Source organism: Budorcas taxicolor, chromosome 13 (assembly GCF_023091745.1).
Source record: "Budorcas taxicolor isolate Tak-1 chromosome 13, Takin1.1, whole genome shotgun sequence".
Lineage (NCBI taxonomy): Eukaryota > Metazoa > Chordata > Mammalia > Artiodactyla > Bovidae > Budorcas > Budorcas taxicolor.
In genome coordinates this window covers 67,289,645-67,307,616 of record NC_068922.1, presented here as the reverse complement: position 1 = coordinate 67,307,616, position 17,972 = coordinate 67,289,645, and the positions used below count along the sequence as shown (strand labels likewise).

The 17,972-nt window shown below is 39.7% G+C and overlaps 1 protein-coding gene across 1 annotated transcript in view; it reads right to left on the bottom strand.

Moving 5' to 3' along the window:
* The window catches only part of RALGAPB (Ral GTPase activating protein non-catalytic subunit beta), a 74,183-nt gene extending 65,284 nt beyond the window's left edge, over window positions 1–8,899 (bottom strand). The window contains exons 1-2 of the mRNA XM_052650819.1: window positions 8,707–8,899; window positions 4,950–5,152 (exon numbers count right to left, since the gene is read on the bottom strand). Coding sequence (XP_052506779.1) covers window positions 4,950–5,152; window positions 8,707–8,892 — 389 coding nt within the window. The 5' untranslated portion in view covers window positions 8,893–8,899. The remainder of the gene's footprint in view (window positions 1–4,949; window positions 5,153–8,706) is intronic.
* Window positions 8,900–17,972: the final 9,073 nt, after the last annotated feature.

The window sequence follows — 17,972 nt, the reverse complement described above, 5'->3', positions numbered from 1 at the left end:
GATTAAGGGGTTAACAGACATACCTCAATGTACTCCACTTCACCAATATTGTGGGTTTTTTACAAACTAAAGACTTGTAGCAACCTTACACTGACTGAGCAAGTCTGTATGTGCAATTTCCCCCACTGCATTGCTCACTTCGTGTCTCTATGCCACATTTTGGTAATTCTCCAAATATTTTCATTTTTATTATATCTTTACAGTGATTTGATGATCAGTGATCTTTGATGTTACTACTATAATTGTTTTGCAGCACCAAAAACCACACCCATATAAGATGTCAAACTTCACTGATAAATGTGTTCTGACTGCTCCACCAACCAGCCATTTTCCTGCATTCTCTTTCTCCTCAGGCCTCCCTATTCCCTGAGACACAGCAATATTGAAATTAGGCCATTTAACAACCCTACAATGCCTCTAAGTGTCCAAATGAAAGGAAGAATCAAGTCTTTCACTTTAAATCAAAAACTAGAAATAACAAGTACCTACTGTAATAGCACAGGGAACCATATTCAATATCCTATAATAACCTATAATGGAAAAGAATCTGAAAAAGAATGTGTGTGTGTGTGCACGCACGTGCACAAAACTGAATCACTTTGTTGTATAACAAAATGTAACACGGCACTGTAAAATGGTAGAAATGACTAAGCTTAGTGAGGAAAGCAGGTCAAAAGCCAAGACAGGCTAGAAGCTAGGCCTCCCGCATCAGTAAGCCAAATTGTGAATGCAAAGGAAAAGCTTTTGAAGGAAATTAAAAGTGCTACTCCAGTGAACACACAAATGATAAGAAAAAGAAACAGCCTTATTACTGATATGAAGAAAGTTTTAGTGTCTGGATAGATCAAACAAACCACAACATTCCCTTAAGCCAAAGCCTAACCCACAGCAAGGCCCTTACTCTCTTCAATTCTGTGAAGGCTGAGAATGGTGAGGAAGCTGCAGAAGGAAAGTCTGAAGTGCAGAGGTTGGTTCATGAGGCTGAAGGAAAGAAGCTGTCGCCATAAAAAAAAAAAGTGTACATGGGGGGTGGGGGCAGCAGCAAGGTGAAGCAGCAAGTGCTAATGTAAAAGCTGTAGCAAGTTATCCAGAAGATCTAGCCAAGGTAATTAAGGAAGATGAAAGTAGCCACACTAAACAATTGATTTTCAGTGGAGACAAAACAGCCTACAGGCTTCTAATGGAAGAAGATCCCATCTAAGGACTTTCATAGCTAGAGAGAACTCCTGGCTTCAAAAATGCAAAGGACAGGCTGACTCTTGATAGGGGCCTCAAGCAGCTAGTGGCTTCAAGTTGAAGCCAATGCTCATTTACCATTTTGACAATTCTAGGACCCCTAAGAATTATGCCAAATCTACTCTGCCTGTGCCATATAAATGAAACAATAAAGCCTAGATGACAGCACACCAGTTTACAACATGATTTGCTAAATATTTTAAGCCCATTGTTGAGACCTACTACTCAGAAAAAAAGATGCCTTTTAAAATATTACTGCTCATTTACAAAGCACTTGGTCATCCAAGAGCTCTGATGGATGTCACCTGCCATTTCAGTAAACAATGTTGTGGCCATAAAGCCACAGTCACTAAAGCCGCTCCCTACAGTACACCCTAGGGGAATTCAGGACAGAGGAAAACAAAATACTGGGCCTACACAGTTAAGATGCATATCAAAGGAATAATTTCAATAAGCTCAAACTCTTGCATCTTCCTATATAAAGAAAGGCACTAAAATCATTAACTTGAGATGTCTTTTTTTTGATTAGCAGTAATTTTTCATGTTCTGCTACACAGCTTTTTTTTTTTTTTCCCCAGAAAAACTCCTATATATCTTTGCTCCTTCCTTACCTCTTTGGAACACTCCCTCTGAGCATCTGAGAGGCTATATCCAGGCTATAGTTTTCAGTAAATCCGACGAATAAAATGTAATTCTCAACTTTTAGGCTGCGCAGTTTTTTCAGTCAACACTGAGATGTACGATGAGATTAATGTTGCCTGCTAACCTACCATTCATTCTGCTGCCCATGGATGAAGGAGTAATTTGAACTTTCAAGTCCTATTATTTAAGAAATACATTTGGGTAAGACTATAGCTGCCATAGACAGTGATTTCTCTGATGGCCATTTTCAATTTCAAGTAGAAACTGAAAACCCGGTGGAAAAGATTCATCATTCTAAATGGCATTAAGAATATTTATGATTCATGGGGGAAGGTCAAAATATCAACATTAATAAAAGTCTGGAAGAAGCTGATTCCAATCCTCATGGATGACTCTGAGGGGCTTAAGACTTCAGTGGAGGAAGTGAATGCAGATGTGGCAGAAATAACAAGAGAACTAAAATTAGAAGTGGAACCTGAAGATGGGGCTGAATCGGCGTAATCTCATGATGAAACTTTCATGGATGAGGAGCTGCCTCTTATAGATGAGCAAAGAAAGTGGTTTCTTAAGATGGAATCTACTTTTGGTGTAGATGTTGTGCACATTATTGAAATGAAAACAAAGGATTTAGAATATTGCATAAATTTAGTTGATAAAGCAGTAGCAGGCTTTGACAGGATTAACTCTAATTCTGAAAGAACCTCTATTGTAGGCAAAATGTTATCAAATAGCACTGCATGTTACAGAGAAATCATTCATGAACTGATGAGTCAACCCATGTGGCAAATGTCACTGTTGTCTTATTTTAAGAAACTGCCACATCCACCCAACCTGATCAGCCAGCAGCTGTCAACATCAAGGTAAGACCCTCCACCATCACACTAAAGGCTCAGATGATACTTAGCACTTTTTAGTAATGCTAGTATTTTTTAATTAAAACATGTACTTTGTTTTTTTAGACATAATGCTATTGCACACTTATAGACAACAATGTAGTATAAACATAACTTTTATACTGGGAAACTGAAAAATGCTTTATTTCAATGTTTGCTTTACTGCAGCAGCCTGGAATGAAACCAACAATATCTTGAGGTATGTTTGCAAACTTGATCCTATAGATCACAGCACGTAATGAAGATTCTCTTTTTTAATTCAGATTTTCTAAAGTAATCTTCCTTCTAAATTTAAAACACTAAAATTTACAGAGATGCTTTCTGGATAATTTATAGTCCCTCATCATCTGACAGACCAAAAGTCCTAACCAAAACTTTTCCAGAAGGATAGAAGTCAGCCCTCTTGACCCTTCCAGACATTTTCAAAAAAGAAACACACACAGATGAAAACAGATTTTTCTCAAAGGAAATCCCTACAAATGGGTAGGCAACTAATGTTTTCCTCTCCATTTTCTATTATTTCCAAAATCCTTTAAAATGACATATAATTCTTTTAGAATGGGAAAAAATGTTTTAGGTATAAGTAAGGCAACCCTGTGGATCACAATAAACTGTGGAAAATTCTGAAAGACATGGGAATACCAGACCACCTGACCTGCCTCTTGAGAAACCTATATGCAGGTCAGGAAGCAAGTTAGAATTAGACATGGAACAACAGACTGGTTCCAAATAGGAAAAGGAGTATGTCAAGGCTGTATATTGTCACCCTGCTTATTTAACTTATACGCAGAGTGCATCATGAGAAATGCTGGGCTGGAGGAAGCACAAGCTGGAATCAAGATTGCCGGAAGAAATGTCAACAACCTCAGATATGCAGATGACACCACCCTTATGGCAGAAAGTGAAGAGGAACTAAAAAGCCTCCTGATGAAAGTGAAAGAGGAGAATGAAAAAGTTGGCTTAGAGCTCAACATTCAGAAAACTAAGATCATGGCATCTGGTCCCATCACTTCATGGCAAATAGATGTGGAAACAGTGTCAGACTTTAATTTTTGGGCTCCAAAATCACTGGAGATGGTGACTGCAGTCATGAAATTAAAAGACTCTTACTTCTTGGAAGGAAGGTTATGACTGACCTAGATAGTATATTAAAAAGCAGAGATAACACTTTGCCAACAAAGGTCCATCTAGTCAAGGCTATGGCTTTTCCAGTGGTCATGTATGGATGTGAGAGCTGGACTGTGAAGAAAGCTGAGTGCCAAAGAATTGATGCTTTTGAACTGTGGTGTTGGAGAACACTCTTGAGAGTCCCCTGGACTGCAAGAAGGTCCAACCAGTCCATCCTAAAGATTGGTCCTGGGTGTTCACTGGAAGGACTGATGCTAAAACTGAAACTCCAATATTCTGGCTACCTCATGTGAAGAGTTGACTCACTGGAAAAGACCCTGATGCTGGGAGGGATTGGGGGTAGGAGGAGAAGGGGATGACAGAGGATGCGATGGCTGGATGGCATCACTGACTCGATGGACATGAGTTTGCGTGAACTCTCGGAGTTGGTGATGGACAGAGAGGCCTGGTGTGCTGTAGTTCATGGTGTCGCAAAGAGTCAGACACGCCTGAGCGACTGAACTGAACTGAAGGCAACCGTACATTACAATATTTAAGGTCTCTGTCACAGAAGGTAGGAGAAAAACTCAGTAATACAATTGTCAAAAGTATTCTTTTGGTCTACTACAAATTTGCCCATAATTTCAAATCTGCCCATAATTTCAAATCTGCTTACTTCTATATCTTCATTCTCTCGTAAGATTCATTTTAAGGTACAGGGCTTAGTTATTCCTTTAGCTTAAGTTTAGACAAGAATTATGTTAGGCAAAAACAGGGTTTTTTTTACTGTAAGGGAAAGGGGGTCACAGTATCTTCATACCTAATAGCTATCAGATCTTAGAAGCAAAGCCAAAAGCTGTTAAAATGAAAACACATTGTTAAAGAGTCCTAGAAAACATTATATAAGCCCATCTCTCTCATTGATATTAACACATTTTTTAACTGAAAAAGACATGAAAATTACTGCTCAAAAGACTAACAATGAAATCAGTTCCTAGAATATAAAAAAGTAACAATGATGAATATTTTATTATGATCCGGATAATGGCCAGATAGACTAGTATAGCTTACCTTGGTACAAAAAGATTTTGCAGGTGTTTTAGTATACTTTGAACATATAGATTAGGCTCTTTAATAACTGGCAATGGAATAGAATCTTTCGGTAACACTAAAGCCATAATCCAGTCGGTATATACGTCAACACAATATTTTACAGTCTCTCCATCCAATGGAAGGGTCAGTCCATAGCAAATTACTTCCATGGTCCATTTTACCTAAACAAAAGAAAATATAGATATAGAATTATTACACATCCCTCCCTGTTTATCAGTAGACTGATTTAAAATGTTAACTTCTTATTACCAAAAACCTCTCAACTGAAGTATATTCGTCTCAACATAGATCAGATTAATTTTAGAAAATGCACCTCCCATGTATAAGACATACTCAGACAACACTCTCTAAGCAAAAGATTTAAGAAAATAAATTATGTGCTTATTTCTAATTATCAAGCCTACACTGGCTTTCACCCCTTAGACATTATTACTGTTTGCTCTGTAAAATAAAAAGTACAGGTCATCTTGGCTTTCCACAGAGATTAGATACACAGAAATAGAAAATTTTAGATATTTTCCTCCACTTAATTTGCATGTGGGTATGTGTCATTTAGGAAATCATTTACATAAATTTAATCATATTCCATTTTCAGATTATGCAACTTTAACAAACAACAGGAAGGAAGATGAACTGTCCAACTCTTACTGTGTGACTATTTTCATTTGGCAAAGAAAATAATATTTTAAATGGAAGGGCAAGATGAAACACAAGACAGAAGAGACTGAAGCTGGGTAACATCTTAAAAAGGCACTTGCTGCTAAGTCACTTCAGTCATGTCCGACTCTGTGCGACCCCATAGACGGCAGCCCACCAGGCTCCCCTGTCCCTGGGATTCTCCAGGCAAGAACACTGGAGTGGGTTGCCACTTCCTTCTTCAATGCATGAAAGTGAAAGTGAAAGTGAAGTTGCTCAGTCGTGTCCGACTCTTCGCAACCCCATGGATTGCAGCCTACCAGGCTCCTCTGCCCATGGGATTTTCCAGGCAAGAGTACTGGAGTGGGTTGCCATTGCCTTCTCCAAAAAAGGCACTTAGCTACACTAAATGACTTCCAGTCTCCTGACCTGTCTGAATCATAGGGGCTGAGAGGAATTGTCTGAGACTGTTGAACCACTGCCAGCAATTATGAATGAATAAGGTACAATGAAAAGGGGAAAATGGTCCAACTTGCAAAAGAAGATAAAACTATATTCCAGATAATGTAGACTGGAAAGTTTAAGTGAATTCCAGACAAAACTCTGGGACAAATTACTAAGCAGTTGATTAGGGAGTACTTATAAAAGGGAAGAAGGGTCAGTGGGAACTAGCCTGCTCAAAAGAACAAGTCATGCCAGACAAGCTTCATTCCTTTATCAAGAGGATTACTATGAAGGCAGCTGGTATAAACCTGGTACTGATTTAAAATCAGTTTCTGAGGCACTTTCATAAATATTATCTAACCATAAGAATAACCCATGTGAGAGGGTAAACTATCATCATTTTAGACATAAGAAAACTGAAGTTTAGCAAATTAAGCTATTTGGCCCAAAGCCTCTGCTTCAAAATACCAGAGCTGAAAACTAGATCCCTGGCCTAGAAATCTAAAGCTATTCTCACCATGCCATTAACAGCCTTCTCTGGCAAAGGGGGATCTGGGCTTTAATAAATTTGGTCCTTGTGGACAAGATGGAGACAACATATAGTCCAGAAGAAGGTAGAATGGCTGGATTTGTAACTGGTCAAAATAACGTGGGAGACTAGCAGTAGATTACTGTACCAAGATCATTTTGGAAGCAGATGCCCAATGGCATGCCAAAGGCTCTGCCAAGATTTTAACTTAGAGAAAATTGGATTACATGCTGACCATGTGTAGACGTCACAAAACTAAAAAAATAACTAACTTGTAAAACAGAAATTCAGGATTCACAAAGATTTCAGCAGTTTAAAACTAAAGCTGAATGTAACAAGATAAATACATGTACTGAAATATTTAAGCTCACAACAAAACTACAAAGGTCACAGGTAGAAAATATGTAACAACAGTGTAACAGAAAACAACATGTCGCAGCAATTAATATTAAAAGCAACTATACCAACACATTGAGGCTATGACAAATAAGGTGGGGAGGGGTGCAGAGCGGGATTAAGCTGAACAAGGGAAAGAATTTTAAAAGAGGCTGCCAAGTTCCTAATCATCAGAGGAAAGACCAAGCAGAAGATATACCTTTGGTGATATCTTCATACAATAGCTCACTTACATAATTTGAGAGGACACTGGATTTAAGAACTATTATTCGCTCATATTCTTTCGAGGGTAGAAAGAGCTGCGCTGAACACCACCACCTAATCACATGCCATCTCTTCCCAGGAGAAGGCAGCAAGGAATTACAGATACACCAAGAAGAGAGCGCACCAGGGCAAGTGCTAGTCCTTAGGGTAGGTCTCTGCCAGGGCACTCTGAGAAGAAAATGCTCTTCAGTATGAAGGGCTTCCCCTTCGGTAGTCCATGGCCTACAGAGGGTAAATAAACTGCCTCCTGAGCTATAATCTTCAGTCTCTCTAGAATGGTCCTATACCTGGATTAAGTCTAATCTCTCCTTCAGGAGAAATCAGAACATAAGTGAAAAGGGATGGGCAGGTTAAGTCCAACTTAAAGCAACTTAACTGTAATGCCCAGTCTCCTGAACCCAAGAACGGAGGACCAGCTTCAGGCCAAGCCACTCCAAAAACTCCTCATCTTTAGGGACAGCAAACATGACCCCCATTCCAACCACTTGGGCTCACAGCCATACAGATTGAACTGCTCTGCAGAACTCTCAAACTTGTAAGTCAGGGTGGAGACAGCAGGAGAGCCTCAGGCTCAATGCACACGGGCAGCCTGAAAACCACACAAAACAGGCCTTTGGTTAGAGGCCTTTTAGAGGTAAAAACAAAGACCTTCCAAACACAGCCTCTGAAGAGAAATCTGAAGACTGAGCCTAGAACTTGGGGAAAGGGCCTGATGTCCTGAGATCCAAGTCTGCTCAGCACATAGCTCAGGTGGAGGAGAATTGGGTCTGAGAAGGCAATGGCAACCCACTCCAGTACTCTTGTTTGGAAAATCCCATGGACGGAGGAGCCTGGTGGGCTGCAGTCCATGGGTTCGCTAGGAGTCAGACTTGACTGAGTGACTTCACTTTCACTTTTCACTTTCACGCACTGGAGAAGGAAATGGCAACCCACTCCAGTGTTCTTGCCTGGAGAATCCCAGGGATGGGGGAGCCTGGTAGGCTGCCGTCTATGGGGCTGCACAGAGTTGGACACGACGGAAGCAACTTAGCAGCAGCAGGAAGTCCCAACAGCACAATGGAACAATGTATTCCTTGAACTCCCACAAACTCTGAGCTCTAACCCACAACCCATGTAAGTTCAAACTGAGAAGTCACACTCCACTGAGCAGAAATCCATTTTAAAAGTGTGTGTTAGTTGCTCAGCTGTGTCAGACTCTTTGAGACCCTATGGACTATAGCCTGGCAGGCTACTCTGTCCATGGGATTCTCCAGGCAAGAATACTAGAGTGGGTTGCCATTCCCTCCTTCAGGGGATCTTCCCGACCCAGGGATTGAACCTGGGTCTCCTGCATTGCAGGCACATTCTTCACTGTCTGAGCCACCAGGGAATCCCATAAAATGTTAAATAGATTATGCAGTAACAACCATACTTTCACATAGTAGAATGAAATGAAGAAACACTTACTTCTTTGTCAGTTTTTAACAAACTCTCACTCCCAGCCACTGAAGGGGTACCTAAGGCCTGCCCGAGAGGATGAACCACCGCGTTTGCCACCTCTCGCCCAACGCTCTCTGGATAGCTGTGCAGCACACTGGTGTGGCCCTGATCATTCTGAATCACCAAATGCAGCGACCTCCACTCAGAGTACATCGTGCCGCTAAAGGACTATCCAAATGGCACCTGAAAAGACAAAAGAGAATTCCACGTCAGATTATACTGCTGGAAGCTAATAAATATAAGTAAAATACATATTTACCCTACATAGCACAATAAAGCAGCTGCCTTGAGATGACTGAGGGAAAAAAAACCAAAACACCTAAATGTTTTGAGGATGTTCTCAATAGCCTCTTGGTGAGATCAGGTAGGAAAGGCAGACCCTGGGAAGCAGCTGTCTGAGCACCTCCCCAAAAGAGCCTTCAGAAGCCCAGAGGAGAGCTGGGGCAGATGGCCACAGTGCAAGGGGATAAAATAATCAGATCTGGGGCACTCACGGCATGAGGGAACCCTCCTCATTCCATGTTCCAGAATGGAAAAAGATGGAAGAAGGGTATGCTCCAAGTAGAAAAGGGAGACAAAGGAAAGGGTTTACTCCAAGCCCCAGATTTTTCAGTCAACAGTTTCCAAGTATCTATTACATGCTAGAAACAGACCCCTGCAATTTCCCACCACTGCCCTTAAATCAGACATAAAATTATTTGAGAACATTTCATTCTCTACAGCAGTGGCATACCCTCTTCTGGTAATGGAACACCTGGAACTCAGTATTCTTCAGAAAATCTATTAAGACCTGCCACTTATTGAGCATATATTACCTAGTGCTCATGAAAGCCTCACAACTCTGTGAAAATTAAGTCACGTTATCCCTATTTCACAGATAAAAAAACTGAGGCATAGAGAGGTGTGCTGCTTCTCTGAGGCTTAAGAACTACAACATGATAGAGCTGGGTTTTGAGTCCCATCTGTTGCGCTCCACGGACCATGCTCTTAACCCGAGTACGTACTGCCCCTCTCTAGCCTATAGATTCTCCATGACATAGACTGCTTTTCCCAATGCTGTATATTCTCTATGAAATGATATCTAAGTCTTCTATACAAATAAAAAATGCTAGCCACACAAAACGTTATTTATATGATTACAATGTAAATATTATAATCACAAATGCCACATTCATGAAGCAAATCAAGGATGATTGGTCCTTTCCAAATCATTTCTGTAAACTTTCATTTTCTACTTGCTCTGAAATCTGTTGGCCCAACCAGCAGAGTTTAAGGGTACATTTAAACTTTAAAAAGTTCCATCCCTTAAGCTAGTTTTTCTTCAAATGGGTAGCTTTGTTTAATTTTATCTGAGAAAACCTCATTCCGGCTCAACAAGTACCAGTGTTTTTCAAGAGGATATGGCCCGCCTCTGGACAAGAGTCCCTGAAAACACAAAGGCAGAAGGGATGAATCAGCATCAAACAAGGTACCTACAATGTGAAGGATGGGTGGATGTGAGACTCTATTAAAATTGCCTCAGTCTCCTTAGGATTGATAAGGAACCCCCGACAAGGGTATCCTGGTGTCCCCCTAGCCCCCGGCTGCCCTAAAACAACTCTCTCAAAACTGGAAGGGAAAAAAGGGGAAACTCTGATAGGGTGCCATTCCCATCAGAGGACAACTTGTACCCACACATTTTTTCTCACCTTTGAAAATAAGCATATATACACATAAATACATATATATATAGTACACAGTATAATATAGATACACACACTATAATCTCTTACCTAAATGCACAGGAACATTATACTACAGGGTTTTTTGTTTTAGTGTGATTTTTCACCCTTTTCGTTTGTTTGCCTTCATTCCCTATCCAAGTAATTTGCCCCCCAGAATAGATAATCCATTTAAACAACCTAACACTTCCTCTTGTACTTTGCTCAATCATATTAAAATAATTTATATACACGCAAAGCTAGGAACTATATACTTTTTCCTGTATCTTTTTCCTATTCACCAGTACCTCACAAATATACTTCTTTCTAATGACAGGTTCTTTTTCATGACTATGTACTATTCCATGATATGGCATAATTTATTCAACCAATCTCCTAATACTTTTTTTTCAGGAGAAAAAAACTAATATATTTACTTCATTTCCCATTTTTTTATAATAAATATAATACTCCTAATATGTTTACTTCATTTCCCATTTTTTTGTCACTAGGAAATAATAATGCAAGAAATAGGCTTGCTTATATATCCTTAATCAGTGGCCTTTAAATTTCTACAAGAGAAACTACTGGATCAAACAGTATATGTATTTTAAACGTTAACAGATCTTGCCAGATCACTTCCCCAAAAGCTGTAACAACTCCCATTCACATTAGGAATGGATGAGAGCTTTTCCATCTTCTTACTCTCAATCTTTTGCCAAGAATCAGATTTACTTATATATTTATTTATTTGCCAGTTTGGAGGTATGAAATGAAATTTCACTATTCTAGCCAAATATATTTTTATTTTACACCTTGTTTTGAGTCTGCCTTAGATGATTTCTCCCTCCTATCCTCCATATCAGTGCTTTCCAAAATGTGGGCCATAAAATAAATGTAATAGATAATATTTTTTAATTATATGGAATAGAATATACAATAAAGGCACCATACACAGTAAAGGTAAGCAAAGTTCTATGAAATCTTGTTTCATTTTTTATATATGCATATGTTCTGGGTCACAATATAAAATACATAAAATATTTATTGTGGGTCTAGGTCCAAAAGTTTAAAAACATAACCCTAAAATGTATATGTAGTCTACTAGATTTCCAAGAAAGATAATTTAGTCCTCACATTTAAGTTTTTGCCATCTGGAATTTACTTCTATAAGTGTTACAGGAAAGACCCAATTTTATTTCCTTTAAGATGTATAGTCAGTTGTGTCAACATCATCTATTAAAAACACATCCTTGGGACTTCCCTGGTGGTCCAGTGGTTAAGAATCTGCCTTGAAACGCAGGGATATGGGTTTGATCCCTGGTAGGGGACATGACTGAGTGACTTCACGTTCACTTTTCACTTTCATGCATTGGAGAAGGAAATGGCAACCCACTCCAGTGTTCTTGCCTGGAGAATCCCAGGGACGGCAGAGCCTGGTGGGCTGCCGTCTATGGGGTTGCACAGAGTCGGACACACCTGAAGTGACTTAGCAGCAGCAGCAGCAGGGGAACTAAGATCCCACATGGAGTGGGACAACTAAGCCCCTACACTACAACTACTGAGCTCGCATGCTCTGCAGTCTGAGCATACAACTAGAAAGCTCGCATGTTGCAGCTACTGAGCCCACACACCACAAGTAGAGTCCATGCATCGCAACAAAAGACCCTGAATGACGCAACTAAGACCTATATAGTCAAATAAATACATTTTAAAAAAAAATCACACCCTTTCCTACTGACCTGAAATACCAATTTGTCATATATTAAATTCTCATTTATGTAGAAATTTACAAACCTATTCTGTTCAACTATTTGTCTATCCCTATGCTCATGTTATAATGATTTAAATTCAGTGGCTTTATACAATGTTTTAGTATCTAGAAAGGAAGTTCCCTTTACCTTGACTATTTTTTTCCAAAACTTTCTTAGCTATTCCCAGGCATTTACTGTTTTATATAAAATTTAATATGATTTTATCCAAATAAAGGAAACAACCTTGCTGAAATTCTAATTGAAACTGCTTATCCACCTTCCCAGTTTCATCTTCTACTGCCACTTTCCCATCCCATCCTCCAAGCAATGGCCCCAAGAACTACTGATGATTGCTCAAACTTAACAAGTTTTTTCACACCCTATTATTACAACTCATGCTGTTCCCCACATCAATGCACCTTATGAAGTCTCTACCCTTCAAGGCACAGCTCAAGTAACCTCTTTGGGAAAACTTTTTTTTTTGAATCCTCCAATCACCCCTCTACCCCATCTCTGAGTGCCTATTACAGGCTATCCATTTTAAGTGTCAGGTTAGGTTATTCATTAGCTTTGTAAAAATATCTTTTACCACAAGGTGTCAGCCTTTTTTGAGAGGAAACCTCACTTCCTGAATCTCTGAGAAGTCCTTGGCACACAGTGCATACTGAATGTTTTAGAATGCCAAGGTTTACCAAAGGGGAAAAGAAAGATGTTAGAAGCTGTTCCCTTTATGCCCCTGAAGGAAGTCCAAACAAAATATTGAAAATGTCCATTCGCTTTAAGGTATTTATTAGTTAAAAAAAAAAAAGTAGTTGGAAGGTTTTCAAATATTTAAGGAATATTTAAGTAATATTTAGTGTCCATTCCAGGCAATACATTATTGAAGGGGGAAAAGTGTTTTAAGGAAAAAAAAAGACAAGCTAGCTCTCAAACTCCACTGTACACATAAGAATAGCCCCTCTAGTTTAAAATGCAGATTCCAAAACTCTATCCCTAAAAAGCTTGATTCTGTAGATCTGGATTAGGGCCTGGGAATTTGTTTTTAAGAAAGAGCTACCACCCTTCTCAATTCTGAAGTATAGACAGGCGTATCTTTCTTGAAAAAACACTCTGGAAGACCAGTCAAAACAGGACTAATAGCTCTTAAATTTTTCTTAAAATTTTGTTTAAGTTTTTAAATATGAGATTTTTAATTCTTCAAATCTATTAATGTTTAAATGATTACATGGAAGAAAATGAAATAAACACTTAAAAATGCTTATCACATTTCAAGAAACATGTAAGGTAGACGGGAATAGAAAAGATACAATGAAAAGGTTGAATTAAAATATTTAAATGCATGTAATATCAATAGAAAAATAGATGCTAACTTTCAATAAAATGCATAAAAGACAAAAACATTAAGACAAAGATATACATTGTAATTACAACTGTCCCTTGGTATCCACAGGGTACTGGTCCGAGGACCCTCTGACAATACTAAAATCACAAACAACCAGGTCTCTTACATAAAGTAATTACATATAATCTATGCACATCTTCCCATATACTTTAACATATCTCCAGATTATAATAAATACCTCATACAGTGAAAAGACTATGTAAATAGTTGTAAATACAAGAGAAATGCCATATAAAAAGCTGCCTACACACGGTAAATTCAAGTTTTTCTTTCTGGAACTTTCTGAAAAATTTTTTCCTAAATATTTTGAATTCATGGTTGGCTGAAGCTGCAGATTCAGGACCACCAACAGAGGGCTAACTGCACAGGCAGTTAAATAAAACTATGAAGAGAAAATAAACATTGGAAACAAGGAAATCAAAAAGTAAAGCAACTAAAGGTATCCTTTTGTACCTATTAAACTAGCAAAATGTGTGATAAAACCACTAGGAGGTAAGGCCAATGGGACACATTTCAAGAGTTTAAGGCAAAGAGTTTCAATTAAAAAAATGACTACACCCCCCCCACCCCCCCCACCCCCCCCCACCCCCCCCCACCCCCCCACCCCCCCCACCCCCCCCCACCCAAAGGATATCTGGGAAACATTAAGTGCACTTCTGGTTAACATTATGGTCAGGGCATGCTACCGGTTATTTACAGACAGATCCAGGTTATTTATAGGCAGGTCTTCTTATAATACAGAAGACAGTCCTGCACAAGGAATAATTATGCTACAATTATGCTACATTTTACCTGACTTTCTAATGTCTGTGAGAAAATCATTGTGTTTTCAATTGTCTAAGCCTAAAAATCTAACTTTTACTCATATATACAAAATATTTTGTGGTGTTTTAATACACATCAGATTTTCCAGTAACGCAATTAACCCTGCAAACTGAGGAAAAATTCAAGTTTTTCATGTTCAGAACCTTACTATACCAAGAACTGTTCACCATTTCAGAACAATCACATCACCAAAGGCCATAGCATTTGTGGTATCTGAGTTGCTAATACCACACACTGCTTTCAGGAATACAATCACAAGAATTTCATATGTACTTAGCCCTTATTTCAAAATGTCAAATATGAGGTGCCATATTACTGTCTTACTTCTCAATTTATAAGCAGACACAAGCATCTGACCACTTTATATGTCCTCTAGTATAGCTGGACCTAAGCATTCTTACCAAAATACCAATTTTATTGGAAGGATAGTAACTCATGGTTTTAATTTGTTACTGTTAGTTTCACAGTTTTTTTAATTTCTGTGTTGTTAGGTTATATATTATGCATTAATTTCAACATAGTGAAGCAGTCATTAACAAATATTAGATCTGGGAAGGATGAAAACCTCCAGTCTAGGAAACTAAACACAGTAAATTGTGAAGCAGGTAGGGTGGGCACTGTGGCTAACTAGAGAATTAAAGCTCTCTTTAATGGCACAGTCACTACTCAGCCTTAACCAACTATTACCCTTAAAAAATGCAGACCCAATTTTTCAAGAGACACAGAGAAAATTTGAGCTTTTCTGTTAAGTCTACTCTTTAAATGTTTTCAGCTGACTCAAGTTTAAAAAGCAAAACAAAACAGGATGCAAGCTAAAAAGAACCCGTGGGTCAATTTATGACTGATCAAAGATAAGAGCATATGCTAGTTTTTTATAACCAAATTAGCATGATCCTTGTGGAAGGAAGGTAGGGAGGCGTACATTAAGAATGAGCCATTGCCGCCCTGGAAGTTACCCTAACCCATCTCTGCCCCAGGGTCTGGGGTTATCATCTATCTGTGGAGGTCCTATAACATCATTTTGTCTCATGTTTGCTGCCATTGCTGCTACTGCTACTGCTAAGTCACTTCAGTCGTGTCCGATTCTGTGTGACCCCCATAGATGGCAGCCCACTAGGCTCCTCTGTCCCTGGGATTCTCCAGGCAAGAATACTGGAGTGGGTTGCCATTTCTTTCTCCAATGCATGAAAGTGAAAAGTGAAAATGAAGTCACTCAGTCATGCCCGACTCTTAGCGACCCCATGGACTGCAGCCTACCAGGCTCCTCCGTCCATGGGATTTTCCAGGCAAGAGTACTGGAGTGGGGTGCCATTGCCTTCTCCGTTGCTGCCATTAGGGGAGGAAAAAAGATGAGGGTTGAGTGTAACATGGCAGATTTGGCAGGGTAAGTCCTGCTGGGCTCAGTTTTGTCAGTGGTCAGCCTACTCTCAAACACACAAAGAAGAACCTCCTCTTGCTGGACCGCTCAGGCTGTCCAAACACCAAACCCAGAGATCTCAGAGAACATCAACAGTTTTAGGAACCAGAAATGCTCCATAGTCTAGGGCCTCCTGGACAGGGATGTTCATATCAGCATCAACCTCTCAGGTGTCAAAAATCCTGTTGGGCCTTGACTGCCTAGTTCACTCACCATGGAACTGTTTCTAGTTCTATCCTGTCACTAAATGGACACATTTGTAAGGCACCTCAGGCTGATGCCAATTTTCTAACCATTTACCCAAGAATAGCACGAATGTTTTGCCAATACATAGTAGGAGACATAGTAATGTCAGGTGCTTTGATGCAGTAATATTAATATCGCTTAATTTATCCTCGTGAAACAATTCAACAGAGAAATGCACTAGACATTCACTGCTGTACTGCACCTAAGATGGGGAAGTGAGCATACTTTACCTGTCCATCAATAATGGAATACCTTCATAATTAGGGCATGTTAACTCTATATACTATAATGTAGCCATTAAACACAGAGATGAGAAGCATGAAAACAAATAGGAGACTGGTTAAAAGCCAGGACTCTGGAACTAAGCTTCTTATATTCAAACCCAGCTCCACCACCTGCAAGCTAAGAAATCTTACAAAAGTTACTCTACCTCTGCATCTGAGCACCTTCATCTGTAAAATGCGAATAATAGTAGGATAACGGCCCACTTTAGAGTCGTGGTGATTAGAGAATCAAGACATGTAAGATGTTTGGAACATGTATGGGGGGATGTATATATCATGATTACAACTAGAAAAACATTCATGACTGAAAATTAGACGGATCACAGAAAAAATGAGTAGTTTTAGCTGCGTAGTAGAACTGCTGTACAGTTTGATGATGAATAAGTTCTTATCAATAGCATGAATGCGTGCTAAGTCACTTCAGTCATGTCTAACTCTTTGTGACCCTATGGACTGTAGTCCGCCAGGCTCCTCTGTCCATGGGATTTCCAGGCAAGAAAACTGGCGTGGGTTGCCATGCCCTCCTCCAGGGGATCTTCCTCAATCAGGGATCAAACCCATGGTGTCTTGCATCTCCTGCACTGGCAGGTGGGTTCTTCACCACTAGTGCCAAACCTGGGAAGCCCCTAATTAATAACTCTTCATGTCATAAAGGCAGAGAACCAAAGAACTGATGCTTTCAAACAGTGGTGCTGGAGAAGACTCTTGAAAGTCCCTTGGAGAGCAAGGCGATCAAACCAGTCAATCCTAAAGGAAGGAAATCAATTCTGAATACTTACTGGAAGGACTGATGCTGAACCTGAAGCTCCAATCCTTTGGCCACTTGATGCAAAGAGCTGACTCACTGGAAAAGACCCTGATGCTAGGAAAGACCGAAGGCAGAAGAGGGCGACAGAGGATGAGATGGTTGGATGGCATCACCGATTCAATGGACATGAACTTGGGCAAACTCCATGAGAGGGTGAGGGACAGGGAGGCCTGGTGTGCTGTAGTCCATGGGGTGGCAGAGTCAGATATGACTTGGTGACTGAACAACAACATGTCAAAGAATTGCTAAGTATACATGGGTAGACTTCACCATACACACAAATATTCAGACACTGGCATCAAGTTGGTTTATTCAATAGACAGTTATTAACCATCTATTCCAGTCCATTCTAAAGGAGATCAGTCCTGGGTGTTCTTTGGAAGGACTGATGCTAAAGCTGAAACTCCAATACTTTGGCCACCTCATGCGAAGAGTTGACTCATTGGAAAAGACTCTGATGCTGGGAGGGATTAGGGGCAGGAGAGAAGGGGATGACAGGGGATGAGATGGCTGGATGGCATCACCGACTTGATGGACATGAGTTTGAGTGAACTCCGGGAGTTGGTGATGGACAGGGAGGGCTGGCAGGCTGCAATTCATGGGGTCACAGAGAGTCGGACACGACTGAGCGACTGAACTGAACTATCTATTACGTACAATGCAGTAGATCAGGAAGGAAACAGATTACTAGGACTTGGTTGCTATTTCAATAAGTTTATAGTCTAATCGAGGTTAAAAAATATATAAATAAGTTCAAAAATTCAAGTTCTGAACACCTTAAAAAAAAAAAAGAAAAG